This window comes from Eulemur rufifrons, chromosome 12, assembly GCF_041146395.1.
Source record: "Eulemur rufifrons isolate Redbay chromosome 12, OSU_ERuf_1, whole genome shotgun sequence".
NCBI classification, from domain to species: domain Eukaryota; kingdom Metazoa; phylum Chordata; class Mammalia; order Primates; family Lemuridae; genus Eulemur; species Eulemur rufifrons.
Window position 1 is genome coordinate 11060238 of NC_090994.1, and position 14889 is coordinate 11075126.

The 14889-nt window shown below is 41.3% G+C and overlaps 1 protein-coding gene across 5 annotated transcripts in view; it reads left to right on the forward strand.

The window, feature by feature from the left end:
• Positions 1-14889, forward strand: part of PSD3 (pleckstrin and Sec7 domain containing 3) — a 435489-nt gene that overhangs the window by 312184 nt on the left and 108416 nt on the right. Inside the window, exon 1 of one of the 5 annotated variants that reach the window (XM_069484903.1) lies at positions 6110-6268. The exons of the other annotated variants lie outside the window; for them this stretch is intronic. Coding sequence (XP_069341004.1) covers positions 6110-6268 — 159 coding nt within the window. Of the gene's footprint in view, positions 1-6109; positions 6269-14889 lie in introns of those variants that run through there. 5 annotated transcript variants of the gene reach the window in all.

Sequence of the window (14889 nt, forward strand, 5' to 3'; positions counted from 1 at the left end):
GGTAAAGGCAAGCATTGTTGGGCCTTTACAAAGCATCGGTGGACAAAGGGAAGGGCCTGTGAAACTTGCTCAGTAGGCTGGGGTTGAAGGATCAGGGACCAGAGAGTAAGTAAAAGGTAGCCACGCACTGTGGGCTGAGTGTCTATTCTGGGAGAAATTGTCTGAGTCCTATTTAGGAAAGTGGGGTTGTGTCCATCAAAGTGGTAGATTAGTAACACATGGCAATAGGGTTCCATCGCAGACTCAGAAGTCAGGCAGGGGGCCTGCATCAGGCCTCATGCCGCTGGGCCATCTGGGGATCGAGATGTAGTCCTGGGGTACAGGGTGTTAGAAGTAGGCTGCTACCATCTGCTGGAGTTCAAAATGGGTCCTCTCAGCTGGGAAAGCCTGGAAGAAGACAGGAAAAGTAAAGCAGGAAGTAAGTTTTTATGGAATTAATCTGTTTTTCCACACTAAAATTTATTTGTGTCTATGTGTATTCTCAACGACTGTAGTCGACATTGTTCTCTAGAAGATGAACTCGTTTTTGCGATCATGTTGCTGTATGGGAAGGAATAGCCCCCAGACGATGGAAGGACAGGAAGCTGTCACACAATTTTTTGGACTCCAAGACTAGTTCCTAAGCTATTGGTAGAGTTGATTTTTTTTTAAGTCTCCTTTTTGTATTCTTGTGTGATTGGCCTCCATTTCACCTTTAGAGTCTGTTTCCCAAGTTGAATTTTCCATTTCAAGCCTTAATGCAGGCTGAAAAGATTTGTGTACCTGGAATATTTAGCTTCCAAGAAACAAATAGCACAGGAGAGGGGAAAAAACCTTCTATGCTGGAAATTAGGAAACCTGAGCCTAAGTCTCAATTCTGTCACTTAATAGTCACGGCATCGTGGACAAGTCACTTCATGTTTCCGTGTGTCAGGAGTCTTCATCTCTAAAAGACATTGAAAGTGATTATTTCTGAGGTCCCTTCCAGCTCTAATAATGAGATTAAGTCCAAATGAATGGCCTAGGGAAGAATTATTCATTAGCACCTCAGACAGCAGCACCAGCCTTTCAAATATGTTGGGCCACGTGACAAACATGGCCAGAAAACCTCAGTGAGCACCAACCTTGTCACTCCTGGATCAGCATTCTGTCCCTTTACTCTGTGTCCCTATGAGCAAATGTAATCTGAGGAACCTGGGGAAAACCATGAGAGCCTTTTCAGCTAAGTGAATGTTACAATTGCCATTCTGTTGTGAAAATAAACGGAGGCTGGATTCCTCTTGATGCCCTCTGCCTGTCTTCCCTTCGCAGTCCCGGGAGGTATTGCGTTGACTGTATCTCTGGACAATTGGTATTTATAATTCATTTCTGCTTTCCCTTCCCCCGAGAGCTCATAACTCAATCTTCAGCTTTTTCTGCTAATGGCTCTATGGCATTTTCTTAGAAAAGAGAGAAGCATCTGCCTAGATATCATTTGATGTTCTCCTGTCTGTCTCATCTGGATCTACAGCCTTTCAGTTCGTTGATACTTCGAATGTATTCACTGTTATAATTATGACAACAGAACTTCCTGCTCTCTCCACTCCCCACCCCTGACTGTGATCTGCTCGGTTGGGGGCCTGATGATATCAGTGTTGTATATCCCCAGCCCCTGGTACCTAGTAGGTACACAACAAGAAAGACATCTGAAATTGAGTTCATTTCTCTGATACTCTCTTGAGAGGCCAAGAGAGTTTTTCCAATGACCATTAACTAGGTCACTTTTTAAAAGCCTTTTAGGGCTTATGCACCAAATAGCATCCTTAGTCAGAAAGCATCAGAAGGTGAAGGACCAATTCCCAGCCTTCCACTTAATTAGTTTGCTTCATTAAATTTCTCCCACAACTTTGATTTGATATGGAAGTCACCTTCATTTTCTGCTAAAGCTTTTATGGAAAGTTATTTTGTACCTTTAAACAGCTGCTGCTCTCCAGGAAGCCTGCTTTTATTTTCTAGCAAGCAGGCTGGCTGTGCACAGGCTGGCTAATGTCTATAAACGGTCAAGGCCTCAGAGCCGGATGGGGCAGGACAGGGCCATCTAATAGGTCTTTGAAGCAATTATTTCGTGTTGAATCTAGTTGTGAACCCCATATGTACCTAACACCATGACTGTGGGCGATATGAAATAAATGTAGGAGGAGGAAAATAAGGCTTGCTCAGAAAACAATTGGAAAACCATATTGTTTAAATGTTAAGATTTGGTATATTGCAGCCATATTCACTGTATCATTTATTGTAGCAAAATCTGTAAACGAAATGTCCAGTAATAAGACCCTGATAAAATACAGTACATCCATATACTGGAACACTATGCTATCATTGGTAAAGGTGAGGTGGCTATATGTGTGATGATGTAGAGTAATCTTGATGATACAGGGTGAAAAAGCAAGAAACAGCAAGAATATAGATCATACTTCCATTTATAGTCCCTAAGAACAAAAGGGACACAGACACACAGTGCATATAGATGAATTGCTTCTGGAAGGATGCGTGGGAAACTGGTGATAATTCTTGTGTTTGGGCAGAGAGACTAGGCAACTGGTAAGGGAAGGAAACTTAAATTTTACTGTATGCTTTTCTGTATAGTTAGGGAAAAATTATTATATATTTACTATATTCATTTTTCAGAAAAAAATCTAAATTTTCTTAAAAAGAAAGTTTAATCACATGAAGGCTAATAACCAAGGGAAACGTACTGTGTATTTAAGTAGTTGGTTTATTTGACAAGTACTCACTGAGCTCATGCTCTCTACCAGGCACTTTTGTGGGCTCTTTGATGCACATGATTTCAGACGGTGCCGAGTGCCCTGAAGACAAGGGAAGAAGAGGGTATGATGCAGAGTGAGTGGGGTGCAGGGTGGGGCTGTTTCAGGAAGGTTGGCCAGAGAGGGTCCCTTGGGAAAGGTAACATTTCAGCTGAGTGCTGGATGATGAGAAACCAGCTATGTGGGAAATCAGGATGGGGACAGCAGAATTCCAGGCAGGAGGACAGCAAACGAGGGCTCATTCGGGAAAGCTTCAGAAAGGAGGCAGCTCGTGTTCCATGCATGGGTTGAGTGGAAGCTAAAGTCCAGTGCCTTAACCTGGGATGAAGAGACAGGCGTGCTCGAAGGAAAGGGTTGGTAGTGCACAATGGTAAGGATTAAGTTGAGGTCAGTAGGCTAAGGCCAGAGCACTCAGGGGCCCTGAGTGCTAGGGATCCTACTGGCTTCTTCTGGTATCTCCTGAGGAAACACTGAGATACATGGTGGGCATCATCTGCTGCTACTTCTCAGACTGCCAGAGGCATTACAATGTTTGTCTTCATTCCATCCAGATTGACATTTGTATTCTGGAACAGATAATATAAGGCAGGAGCACAGGAAGACTTTTCTCTCCCAGACTTGCAAAAAGGCTCATTACAGGTTTCAAAAGGAAAGGGCAGTGCGAACAGCCGTGGTGTGAGGGAGACAGTGTGGTTTGTTGTACGGCTCAACGTGAGAAATTTTGAATGCTGTCTCTGTCGTAGCATCTTGAACTGACCTTCCTCATCTGTGAAGTGGAAATTGTAATACCACCTCAGCCCACCCCACAAAATCGTCAAGCTGAGAATCAAATGAGATAACGTGTTACTTCTGTAAAGTATTAGGTGTTAAACAGATGAAAAGGGGTTGTTAGTAATGACAGGACAGTAATAATGCAAATTGGGCAGTCTTTGGGTAAAGAGAGTATATTTCTGCTAAACCTCCCAGAAATGACTTTGTATATCAGATTCCATTTATGTACATGCTAGCACGTGGGTTTATTCTTTAAAAAAAAAAAAAAAAACATGTTGGTGAAAAAAAGAAAATTAAGTTCAGGAGACATTTCTAACTCCTCATTATGGTGACTGGCAAATATCCAAAGGATGTGTTTCTTTTCAACCGATGTTCTGTATTTATCACCACACTGAGGCAGGCTCTCATGTTTTTTACATGGTACTTCTTAAATTTTTATCTTGGCTCTGCTGTCAGTTCCTTTATGGGTTCTACTTCAGGCTTTTATTAAATGGAGATAATTTCCCCTAACCTATGCTTAAGTTAGAATTATGTGTATTCTAAATGATGAACTTGATTTTACTGCTACAACACACCTCTTTCTTTTTCAGACAGTCTCACTCTGTCACCCCGGGTAGAGTGCAGTGGTATCACCATAGCTCACTGCTGTGTCAACCTCCTGGGCTCAAGTGGTCCTCCTGCCTCAGCCTCCTGAGTAGCTGGAACTACAGGCACATGCACCCCCACGTTCAGCTAATTATTCTATTTTTTGTAGAGACAGGGTCTTGCTCTTGCTCAGGCTGATCTTGAACTCCCGAGTTCAAGCAATCCTCCCACCTTAGCCTCCCAGAGTGCTAGGATTACAGGCGTAAACCACCATGCCTGGCCTGATACACACCACTTTTCATGTCCTTGGAACATGCTTTATAAAGTATAAAGTCACAACAGAATTTTTGTATTATAATTTTTAAAGAAAGTTATTCAGTAGCTTCAATTATGGAGGAAGAGAGGAAAATGTACCTCAAAGGACAGGAGAGCCCCAATATCTTCCAAAACCTGTTATCTATAATTATTTCAGACAAAACTTTACCAGAATTCATGTCTTTGTCATTTTAAAAAAAAAGTGCTTTAAAAGTAGGGGCTGGACAGTAAAGAAGTCTAAAGTAGGTGGAGGAGAAAGCCACCATCATGAGAGTGAAACAAAACCCAAAGCTCAAACATCACCTTTGCCGAGGCCTATTGATAGTGGAGGAAAACAATTACCTTAAATAATATTCAAGAATATCAGTACTTTGCAAATTTGAAATCTTGAGTCATAAAGGAAAAGTTTAGATTTGAGGGCTGGGATGAATTGATTGAGGCAGCACTTTGTCCCCCAGATTGGCCTTTTTTTTACCTTGAACTTGAAAGATAGCCTCAACTAGATTGGCTTTTATAAACTATTTTTAAATTTCCTTGTTAACACTAAAATCTCCTTTATCTGGGGGAAAAACGTGCTCATGTGGCTGACCCCTACGGCCCTGGGATGCCAGCTGAATGAGGCACTGCAGTCTCAAGTATTATTCTCAAAACTAACTTCATGTGTCAGCAACTAAAATTACCTTGTTTTCTAGTAATCTCCAATTCATAATTCTTACTCAGAAGGTCCCGTGCTGTTGTGTCCACTAACAGAACATTTATAGCTTTAGGAAAAGCGGCTTGCTCCTTATTGATCTGAGGTGGCTTCATTGGTCTCACTCTGAGCCATATTTAAAGTTTACATGTGCTAACTCCACAATTATTTTGTCAGAATGACAGAGTGGTAGTATAACATCTTTATCTGTATTTGCCATACAAGCTGACATAATTCCTGTTTAAATACATGGCTGTAGTAGTCTAAGGTCACGAGAAACATTTAATTCTTCGGAATGGCAATGCAATTTGAATTGCTGTTAAACAGCGTGTGTCCTGAAACAGAAAAGAAAGGAAAATTATTGATCATTGAGACGGCTTTGTGTCTACCATCCTTTTCACTAGCCTGTAATTGATTGAGCCATTTAATGCTCGTCCGTATTTTTTTTTTTTTTTTCCTCTCCTTTTGGAAATTTAGCTCCATTCCCACCCCACATGGTGCCTTGCAGATTATTTGAGACTTTTATTTGTGGTATCTCTATTTTGTTGTTGACATTAATGAGCTTACTGCACAATATCACAAGAGAAAGAGTGTTGCTATTTGGAATGTTAATGAATTGCTTGCCTGGCCAATTGCCATTTGTTCCAGTGTGTGAATATGGTGCGGCGTGTGTGTGTGTGTGTGTGTGTGTGGAAAAGAGAGACGAGTAGCAGGGGTGGATTGCTTTTTTTTCCTCTTTGCAGCCAGTGACGTGAGCTGTGCCTGGAACAATCAGACTCGCTGCAAACAGGGTAGTTGAAGATGCTGGGGGAAGCAGCCCGGTGCTTCTTAAGCTAACGCGGATCACAGCGCTCAGGAGCTGCCCAGGCACAACCCGACAGAGTTCCTCCAGCATTAGAGCCTTGTAACGGTTGGAAAGTGCCTTTTGATTTCTCCAAAACCCCTTCCCTAGTTGACCTTCAAAATGATTGGCGTGAATAGTGTTCAGAGTGCCAGCAAGGTACGGGTGAGGACCTCAGGTTCCGTGAAATACTCCCGGGAGGATTCTATCCGGCGGCAGTCCCACAGGTCAAAGTCTATGAAAATTTCCAACTCCTCAGAGTTCTCTGCTAAGGAGACTAAGGTAAAGAAATACCCTGCTAAAACCTTCTTGACAATTGTGTGGTAGGATAACAGAATTGGATACAGTCTTTGCCAGTGTCTAATGTGCAATGACAGTCTGCGAAAGTAACAAGGAGCATAAAATGGCTCTAAGCCGATCAGGTGCGAGCAGGTGAACAGGCTGGTGCCCGAACTCCGGATGCAAAGATTGCTGTGGCATGGGTCAGTTTTGTAAAGAGCCAGTTTGTGGAAGAGAAGGATCGGAGCGATGCTCAAAAATGCGATGATTGTGGGAAACTGGTGGTTGGCACGTTGATCTTGTTTTTAGTCTCAGAAAGGTTGCCTTGACAAATGATTTTTCAGTGCCGTGTATTTTTAGAACATCAGGAATATAGAGAGATCGTGTATGATTTTATCTTTCAGTGAGTTCCTTTTGCTTTCCCTCCCCCGGTCTCCCTCTGTCCCCCCATATGTAGAGCTAATGCACAATAGTGACCTGGTCCTGTTATACTACATTCTTGTCATGTGTAGAGTCGTTAGCCCCAGGTTTGTATAATTAGGAGAAATTTCTTCTTTCATGTTCCTGCCACATATATGTGCCGATGCTATGCTGCCGTTAAACCACTTGTGTTTCTGTGGCTGTCTTTAAGATAATCTAATCTTTGTTCGTGTGAAATGGGAAGGGAGTGATTACGTAGTGAAGTGGGCATTTACTACATGCAACATATTCTTGAGATCCTGCCCACCACCATCTGTGTGAGCAGGGTACTCAGAAACACTCCCACTCCACAGGTTTAAAAATGGAATAATAGAATCATAGGATCACAGAACTCGAGGGCTGGATGGAGATGCAGATGATTATAATGGAGATTCATAGGCTTGATTATGTGCAGGGAAAGCTTAGGAGGTGGGTCCCAGTGTCATTTCAGTCTTCCCAGGGTTATATCCAGACCCAGTGACAGTGACATCAGATTTCCCCCCTCCCACCTCTCCCCACTGCCCTCCTCTCCTGCGCCCTCCCGGTTCCCTTCTGTGACACTACATTATTGAAAGACTTTGGTAATAATAGGTTCCCCTCAAAATACGGCAGGGGACAGGTGGCAAAATACCTTAGTGTGACTTTAAGAAATATGTTGGCTTCCTTATCCACCCCCCTAGATTATGACATAGTGGCGTCTAACCCCATCAATCATGAGCAAATTGTCTGGCTCCAGTAAGTCTTCAGAGGTGGCTTTTTCCTCCTCAGATTTTTTTAGAAGCTTTAGCTTTAGGGAGAAACATGTGTCTTCAAAGTCCTTTAATGTGACCTGGATGGGGATGTATTGGTTTCTACTGAAACTGCGAGGAGACCTTCTGTGGTGTGATGACTACAGTCTCCTGCTGAGATAGACTGAAATGGTTTCTCACATTGTTAAATAAAATGTATGTTGGCATGTATGTGATTCTCAACATGGCTATAAAAGTGGCTTCTATAAAGAGCACTGAGTCATCCCTAGATTTTGTTTTATATGTATTAATGTATATGTTTAATGTATACCCACAGTGTACAGTCAGAGCCTATGGGAAATTAAGAAGTCTTCATCATTAACACTGTTGCAGTCCTACCACCTATCCTGATGACAGCTTAAGTATTGTAATATTAGTGGGTTCACCCAGGATTGTGGTTGTGTAGTGTAATGTTGGAATCTAGCATAGATGCCAAATGCAAAGATTCTCTGCTGTCTTCTATGTTTGTCACACAGAACAGATACTTTCATTCGATACATGTCTATGCTAGAGAAGGCCAAGCACTTTATTTTTGAAATAACGCAAACATTTCAAGGAGTTAACAATATAAAAAGGCCCGTGGTAAAATTGTAGTCAGTAGGCCATCACACAATACTTCAGAGATTACAGCCAGTTTTTTAAAACTTATTTTTTTTTTTTGAGGCTTATCTCTTAAGTTATGGAATGTGTATCCAAGAATGTATCCAAGCTCCCAATGCCTCACAAGAGATTTTTTTAAGGATTATCTAGTCTTTTAAAATTGAACTTAATTATACTGTAGACATGTATAAATACATGTCAACATACACTCTTATTTACACTTACACATTTTACTCCAAGTTTTAATAGTCAGAATTCTCATTCACCTTACCTATATCTAGTAGTAATTTTTAGCACCCAAATCAGTGTTTCTTTCTGCTAATCATGTAAACAGCATTTTTTGATTATCTGACTCTATCCAGAATGCAGGATGTCTAATCTGATGACAAGAAGAAATTTCACACCCCCCACCTCTCTCCACCCCTTCACCTCCTTACCCCAACCTGTAAAAAAAAAAAAAAAAAAAAAAAGATAAAGTACCATTAACTCATGGTATGCTCCTAGGATTTAATTTTGTCTCCCTGGAACTCTGGCTCTTTCTAGAATGGGCATAATAATCATTTCTCCTTGGCAGAGAGTCGGGATTAGAACATGTTTTGTATTCTTTGAAAACTTTCATCTTTGGTGTTTCTAACTGGTTCTGTGGGCCCTTAAATACATAATGGTTTATTTAAATATCAGTTCATCTGTAGTCCTCACTTTTTTCCTATTTATTCATTTTTGTTTCATTTGAAGAAAGTGTTAAACGACTTCTGAAAGGATTAGATACTCTTTGCCTTTGATTTTAGTGAAATCTCTTAAAAGCTTTCCTTGATCTAATCATTTTAAATTAAGAAAATTGAATTTTCTAATCCTTTGTGGCTCATATTGACATAGTCTGAAGAATAGTATTTAACCTACTAAAACACAGCTTCGGTATGTTATTTCCCTTAAAACTCCATTCTCTGTGTGGACTTTTTTTTCTTTAATGTGTTTTTAAATTCTTTTCTTTCCTCTAGAGAGAATGTGGCTTTGCCTTTTTCTAGCTAACAATATTTATATCAAATTCTGAAGCAGACAAAATAGGATGCAATCATAACGTTTTGGAAGAATATTTATGCATTTTTGCGGAGACCAGCATCCATTGTGAAAATGTATTAATTAAGTCTGACTTTGAGTTCAGCTGCTTGTCAGATGAGTGGTATTGGAGGAGTCACCAGCGAGGCTCCCGGCCAGGAGGGGGCAGTGCAGCCCTTCCTGCTGTCAAGCCCAGCTGGTTGCTCTGCCTTTGACAGAAGTAACATTTTGGAATCAGTCCATTTCTTAAAAGTGAAATACAGTTGTCCTTCTGTGTCTGCGGGGTTTTGAAACCCCTCACATACGGAGTGCCGACTATGCTCCAGAACTTGGGGTGTGCAGTATAAGCATGTGTTGATTTAAACCTCAGTTCTGCCAAACGTTTCCACACTCCTCTGAATCTAGTTATAGCTCAAATATAAATTATTTTGGTACTGGTTAGTTTTTAACTTGAGTAAGGTTTAGAACATGAATCTGTAAATGTTCGTGTTGATAATATCAACTTCATTCCTTCCCCACATCTTGCCAACCTTTGTTAGACATTTAGATGAGGGGGAAATCTCAGCCCGATGCTTTGGTTTCTTTATGTTGTGGGTGAATATAACATGCGTGGTTGAATCCTTGAGGCGTTTTATGAGTAATAGCATGAGGCTAGAGATTAAATCAAGAATTCACTAGTTAATAATCCTGCAGATTCAAATGAACTGTTTAAAGGTATTCAGTAATACAGCAAAGATATCACTTTTTGTGACAGTGAAATTTCAGAAACTTCTAGTAAAACTACTGGTACTTTGGGTGGTGCATAGAGAAAATATTGGCCATTTGCTTTCTCAGCCATGATGCTGCGTCCTGGTGGGCCTACCCTGGTTTGCTCACTAATCGACAGTGCGCACCCAGACAAATCCCTTTGCCTTCCTGAGCCTCATCCCTAAAATGCAGGAGTTGATAAAATGATATTTTTGTTCTGAGCCATGTTAATTTTAGAAACCTCGCGGAGGTTGGTGGGGTTATTTCCTCTGTAAAAGGAACCTAAAGACTGAGCTAGATTTAAGGGAGGTGAGTTTTATATGTATTTTGAATAAACCTCCTCCTGTACTCTAGAAGATGTTAACCATAAATACGTTAAAGGAAAATGAAGGTGCTTTGCTCCAAAACACTGCTTGGGGAGTGCCTAATTCATTGCTCTTTAAAATATGTTGCAGCAGTGTTGAGAGGCACCATCAACCCTGTTCTCTCCATTCTGAATTAGTTTTGTTCGCTATTTCTCCAGCAGTGTGAGATAAATGCTAATCATTCTCCCTCTGTGAGTTCAATGTAAACATGATGAAATCATGACAATAGCCCTTTGCAATCTGAAGTTTTAGTGGGAGGCTTACAGATCTGTCATTCTTTCCTAGATGAGTTTTGTTCTTTAGACTAAGGCTGGAGCCAGGAAAGGAGATTCTGGTTAAATGGGACATTCATATCTGCCTAGTTAAAAATGCATATCTCATCTCCTATGGAGAAAATCCTCAGTCATAATTTGAAAATTTTCCTGCCGATGTCTCTCTATATTTTTTTTAATTCTTAAATTGAATCAGAACATCTTTTAACTCATAAATTCATCCTTTAGCTGGATCCTTTCAAGAGAAACAATAGACTTTGTTTAAAAAAAAAAAAAAAACCAAAAAAAAACTTAAGCACATATAAATTTTAAAGCATTGATTTGAGGATTCGGGGATTCCTGAATGGGGGGGTCACACCAGAGCACAGGGGACCAGCTCTCCACTGAGAGGCTAAGCAGGCACCAGGGGAAACTTTTATATAGTATTTGCCAAAGCAAGACAAAGAAATAGTTTTGATTGGTTAGAAGTTAGTTGATGAAAAGAATGATAAACAGAAAGAAAAATAATAATTTTTAAAAAAAAGAAGTTGGTAGTTTGGGATTGGTGTCATTTCTAGTTTCAATTTACTGTTTACATTGGGCTTTGGTTTGCTCCTGTCAGAATTTAATGTACCAGAACCCACCCCCACCCCCAATCTCATGGACTCCCAATTGGAATTTTTTTTTAACAACTTAAACTATTAGGTCAGAATATCAAGAACATCTCCCTGCACTAGTTATAACCTGGCATATGGGAGGATCAGGGAGATGTCTTTCACAAAGTGAACCTGGTAGTGCAAAGATAAAAACAATTTCATCTCCAGAACTCTATTTCTTTTCTATTGGCTCTACTATCTTTACACTGCACTTCTTGTGTTCCAAGAAATTACACTTTTGCCTCCAGGTGTGATTCTGCCAGACTAACACATTCTGATGTTTTAATGTGATCCTTACCCAAAGGAGATCTTAAGAGACCTGGCTTCTTATAATTATCATTATCAATATTGGTATTAGTATCCTTACCCAAAGGAGATCTTAAGAGACCTGGCTTCTTATGATTATCATTATCAATATCAGCATTAGTATCATGATCAATATCATTATCAATAGGTATTTATCCCCTTTAAGTTGACCTGAGTCAGACTTGCCCCACAATAAAAACTTTCACTACCTTTGGTTTTATTTCTAAGTTAAGGGAGCTAGCAAAGGGACATTAGTTTTTGTTGCTGAATTCCTTTGTTTGGGATCCCTATTGCCCCCTAATTTTCACCCTTCCCCCAGCTTGCTTGTTTCTGTGAATTTTTCAGGTCCTGCTGTACTTTCAAGTAAATTAACACCTTTTTCAAGGATGTACAAATGATTATTTTGGAGTGAATGTTGAACAAACTATGCTCCCAATAGAGTGACACGCGTTGACTCCTGAATTAAAGTCAGATCTTTACCATCCACACTGTTTACCTATTTCACTTGAGCAAAGTGTAGGTGGTGTTGTGTTTGGTTTGAGTGTCTCTAAAATAACTCCTAGTGTCACTCGGCATTCTTGCTCCGCTACACTTACAAGTAGATTTTATTTGAACACATTCTTCCAATGAAGGTGTCCTAAAGCAGGTCTTGCCAAACTTCCACGCAGTATTTGAACATTATAAAGAAAATTCTGGTCCATGCTGGTCCTATGTGGGGAGCAAGACTCTTGCCACCCTCCCAAGGTTTGCTGAAGACATCACTGACATGAAGCAGATTGATTAATTTATTTTAATATGTGTATATGGGAACCTTCATAATGAAAACTCAAAGACACGGGAAATTGTCCATTTTTATGCTTAGGTTCAACAAAGTATGGACAGCCATGTAGAAACAGGGTATGATCTAATGCTAACTTGCTGAGTGGGGAACCCAGCAAGGCCTGTGTGTCCACATTCTTCTTGGCCTCTCTGGGCAGCATTCCTTCCTTCAGGGTGTGGGGCAGGGCCCTTTCTGGAATGAGAGTCTTATGACCTACAGTCATTCAGGTAGGTCACATAACTTCTTTATGGATAGTTTTTATGTGGAATAATTTTAGGTTTTACGGCTGGCTTTTGGGCAAAGGGGTTCTGGCTTTTATGACCTGCCTTGGGGAAGAGGGATTCTGGTTTCCATGTCTAGCCTCAGGGAAGAACGGGACAAGGGAAGGTTAGAGAAGAACTTTTGCATCTGAGGCCTTCATTTTGGGGTACTGTTTTCTGAGCCCCATCTCTTGCAAGCTGGTATAATACCCTTGCCAGAATCAAGAGGAGGGAAATAGAAGAATCTATGAAATATTGATAGGAGTTAAGGGAGAGAAAAAAATACTTTTTAAAAATAGTAATCGTTGAAGATTTAGGGGGTTGAGTAGCATCGTGACAACCTGAAATTAACCGTCAGGGCTCAAGTGTGGGAATATGTGTGATGACCGGGTGTCGCGCATTTTCCAGGATGATGCCTTTCCTTTAGCTCGACCTGTTGCTAGGTTATGCCTGGTTTAGAGTTCAGGGTTTGCATTCAGCTTACAGTCTAACAGATTTTTGGAAACATTTTTTATTTACTCGCAGTGATGCAGAAACTGTGAGGAGTTGAGCAATGTGGCTTCCTCCTCAGTAGTTCAAGATGGATGTTACTCTTCTGTTTCCCATTTTAATTAAGATTTTTGGGCTTTGCTTTATCATTCAAGCAGATGACTTTTTCATTTCTTGTTTAAAATCCAGTCTACTGTGTTCTGCTGGTACAACATTTAATGTACCCCTGTGGGCACACAGATCACCTGATTTCAATGAAATTTGTTTTTCTAGGTAGATTCTTTGGAATGCTTCACACCCAAGTTTTTCTGATACTGCTGGCTGAGGCCCTCTCACCCTAACTCCTCTCACCACATGCTGTTGGCTGTAGCCTGCAGTTAAGTTTTACAACGTGAAACGCCACCCAACCTACTGGAGACACCAGTATACTCACTATTGCCAGATTCAAAGGGCGAGCCAAGTGTGTGTGTGTGTTTCCAGGAAGCCAAATAAAATTACATAGCCATCCCAGACAGTCTAAGCTCCATCTTGCACTCAGGTGCAATTTGGTGGCATCATCTGCACCTCTACACCTCAGAAGTCTGCTGGAGCAGGCCAAGGTGTTCACAGCAGGCAGCAAGGCCTTCTGTAGATCCGGGGCCCCAGCAGCTCCTGACAAGGGAATTCGTTCCCATTGAACTTGTCATTACAGTTTTCTTCTAACAGCTCCCAGCATAAATAAACCTGAAGGGTTGGGGTCCCACCTAACGAGACCTAGTAGACATACAAGATACAGGAAAGTGAGAAGAAGCTCTTTATTGTCACTTAGAGGGACAGATAAAAGTACCAGCTGATTTATATTGATAAATGACACTTCTCTTCCTCAGTACACTTTGTTAAAAACAGTAAAATTTTCCTGCAGATCAGGAGGAGCAGAGAAAAGAAAGAAAGAACAATAAAAAAGGTAGAATGGAAAGGCTCCCCAGAATACTTTTATTATGACTGGGCAGTGTTTTGAGGGGATTTTTGTGTATCTCGTCAACCCCCTGCTATGATCCCTTTGAGTCCTGGGTCCCCACCTGCCCTTGCCTACACACACACACACACACACACACACACGGACTGGAACTGGTTCGTGGCCTGCTAGGAACTGGGTGGCATGTCACTGCCTGAACTCCATACCACCCCCACCCCCCAATCCATAGAAAAATTGTCTTCCATGAAACCAGTCCCTGGTGCCAAAAAGGTTGAGGACCACTGCCATAGCCATGATTAAGTGGTATTTATCTATAGCAAAAACTTAACTCTTAAACTTAGAGTTTAAGGTAACGATGTGCTTTTATCTAAGCCCACATAAATTTCACTAAGATAACAGAACTCATAGGTCTTTAAGGACCCTGAGAATGAGGAGGATGCCCTCAAGATGTCAACAACATTTGAAAGATGGGAAGCAGATAGACTCTTCGTTAACTGTTGTAGCACCCTGGAGAAAGCTCGAATCCCCACCCCACGTGCCTGCAGACCTGGGAGCCAGGAAAGGAAGCAAAGTGATTTGCTCCACAGAACAGAGGAAAGGCCCAGGAATAGGGCGGGGCGCTGGCTGCCTCTGAGGGCAGGGTTCAAAATGGGACGATCCCTTTCAAGCCTCTAAATTGGAAAGTGCCCTCTCATGCTTTGTGTAGCCAGCTGCCCCTCCACCGCCACTTTCCCCCCTGCTCGCTGGTGACTTTAACACGGAGGCTTTGGACCTAGGAAATCAGGCTCAATTGAGGCCCTGCAGTGAGATCCCCACATTGAAAATAACAGGATTAAGTGAGAAGTATAAACACTTCACAACAGGGAGTCTCT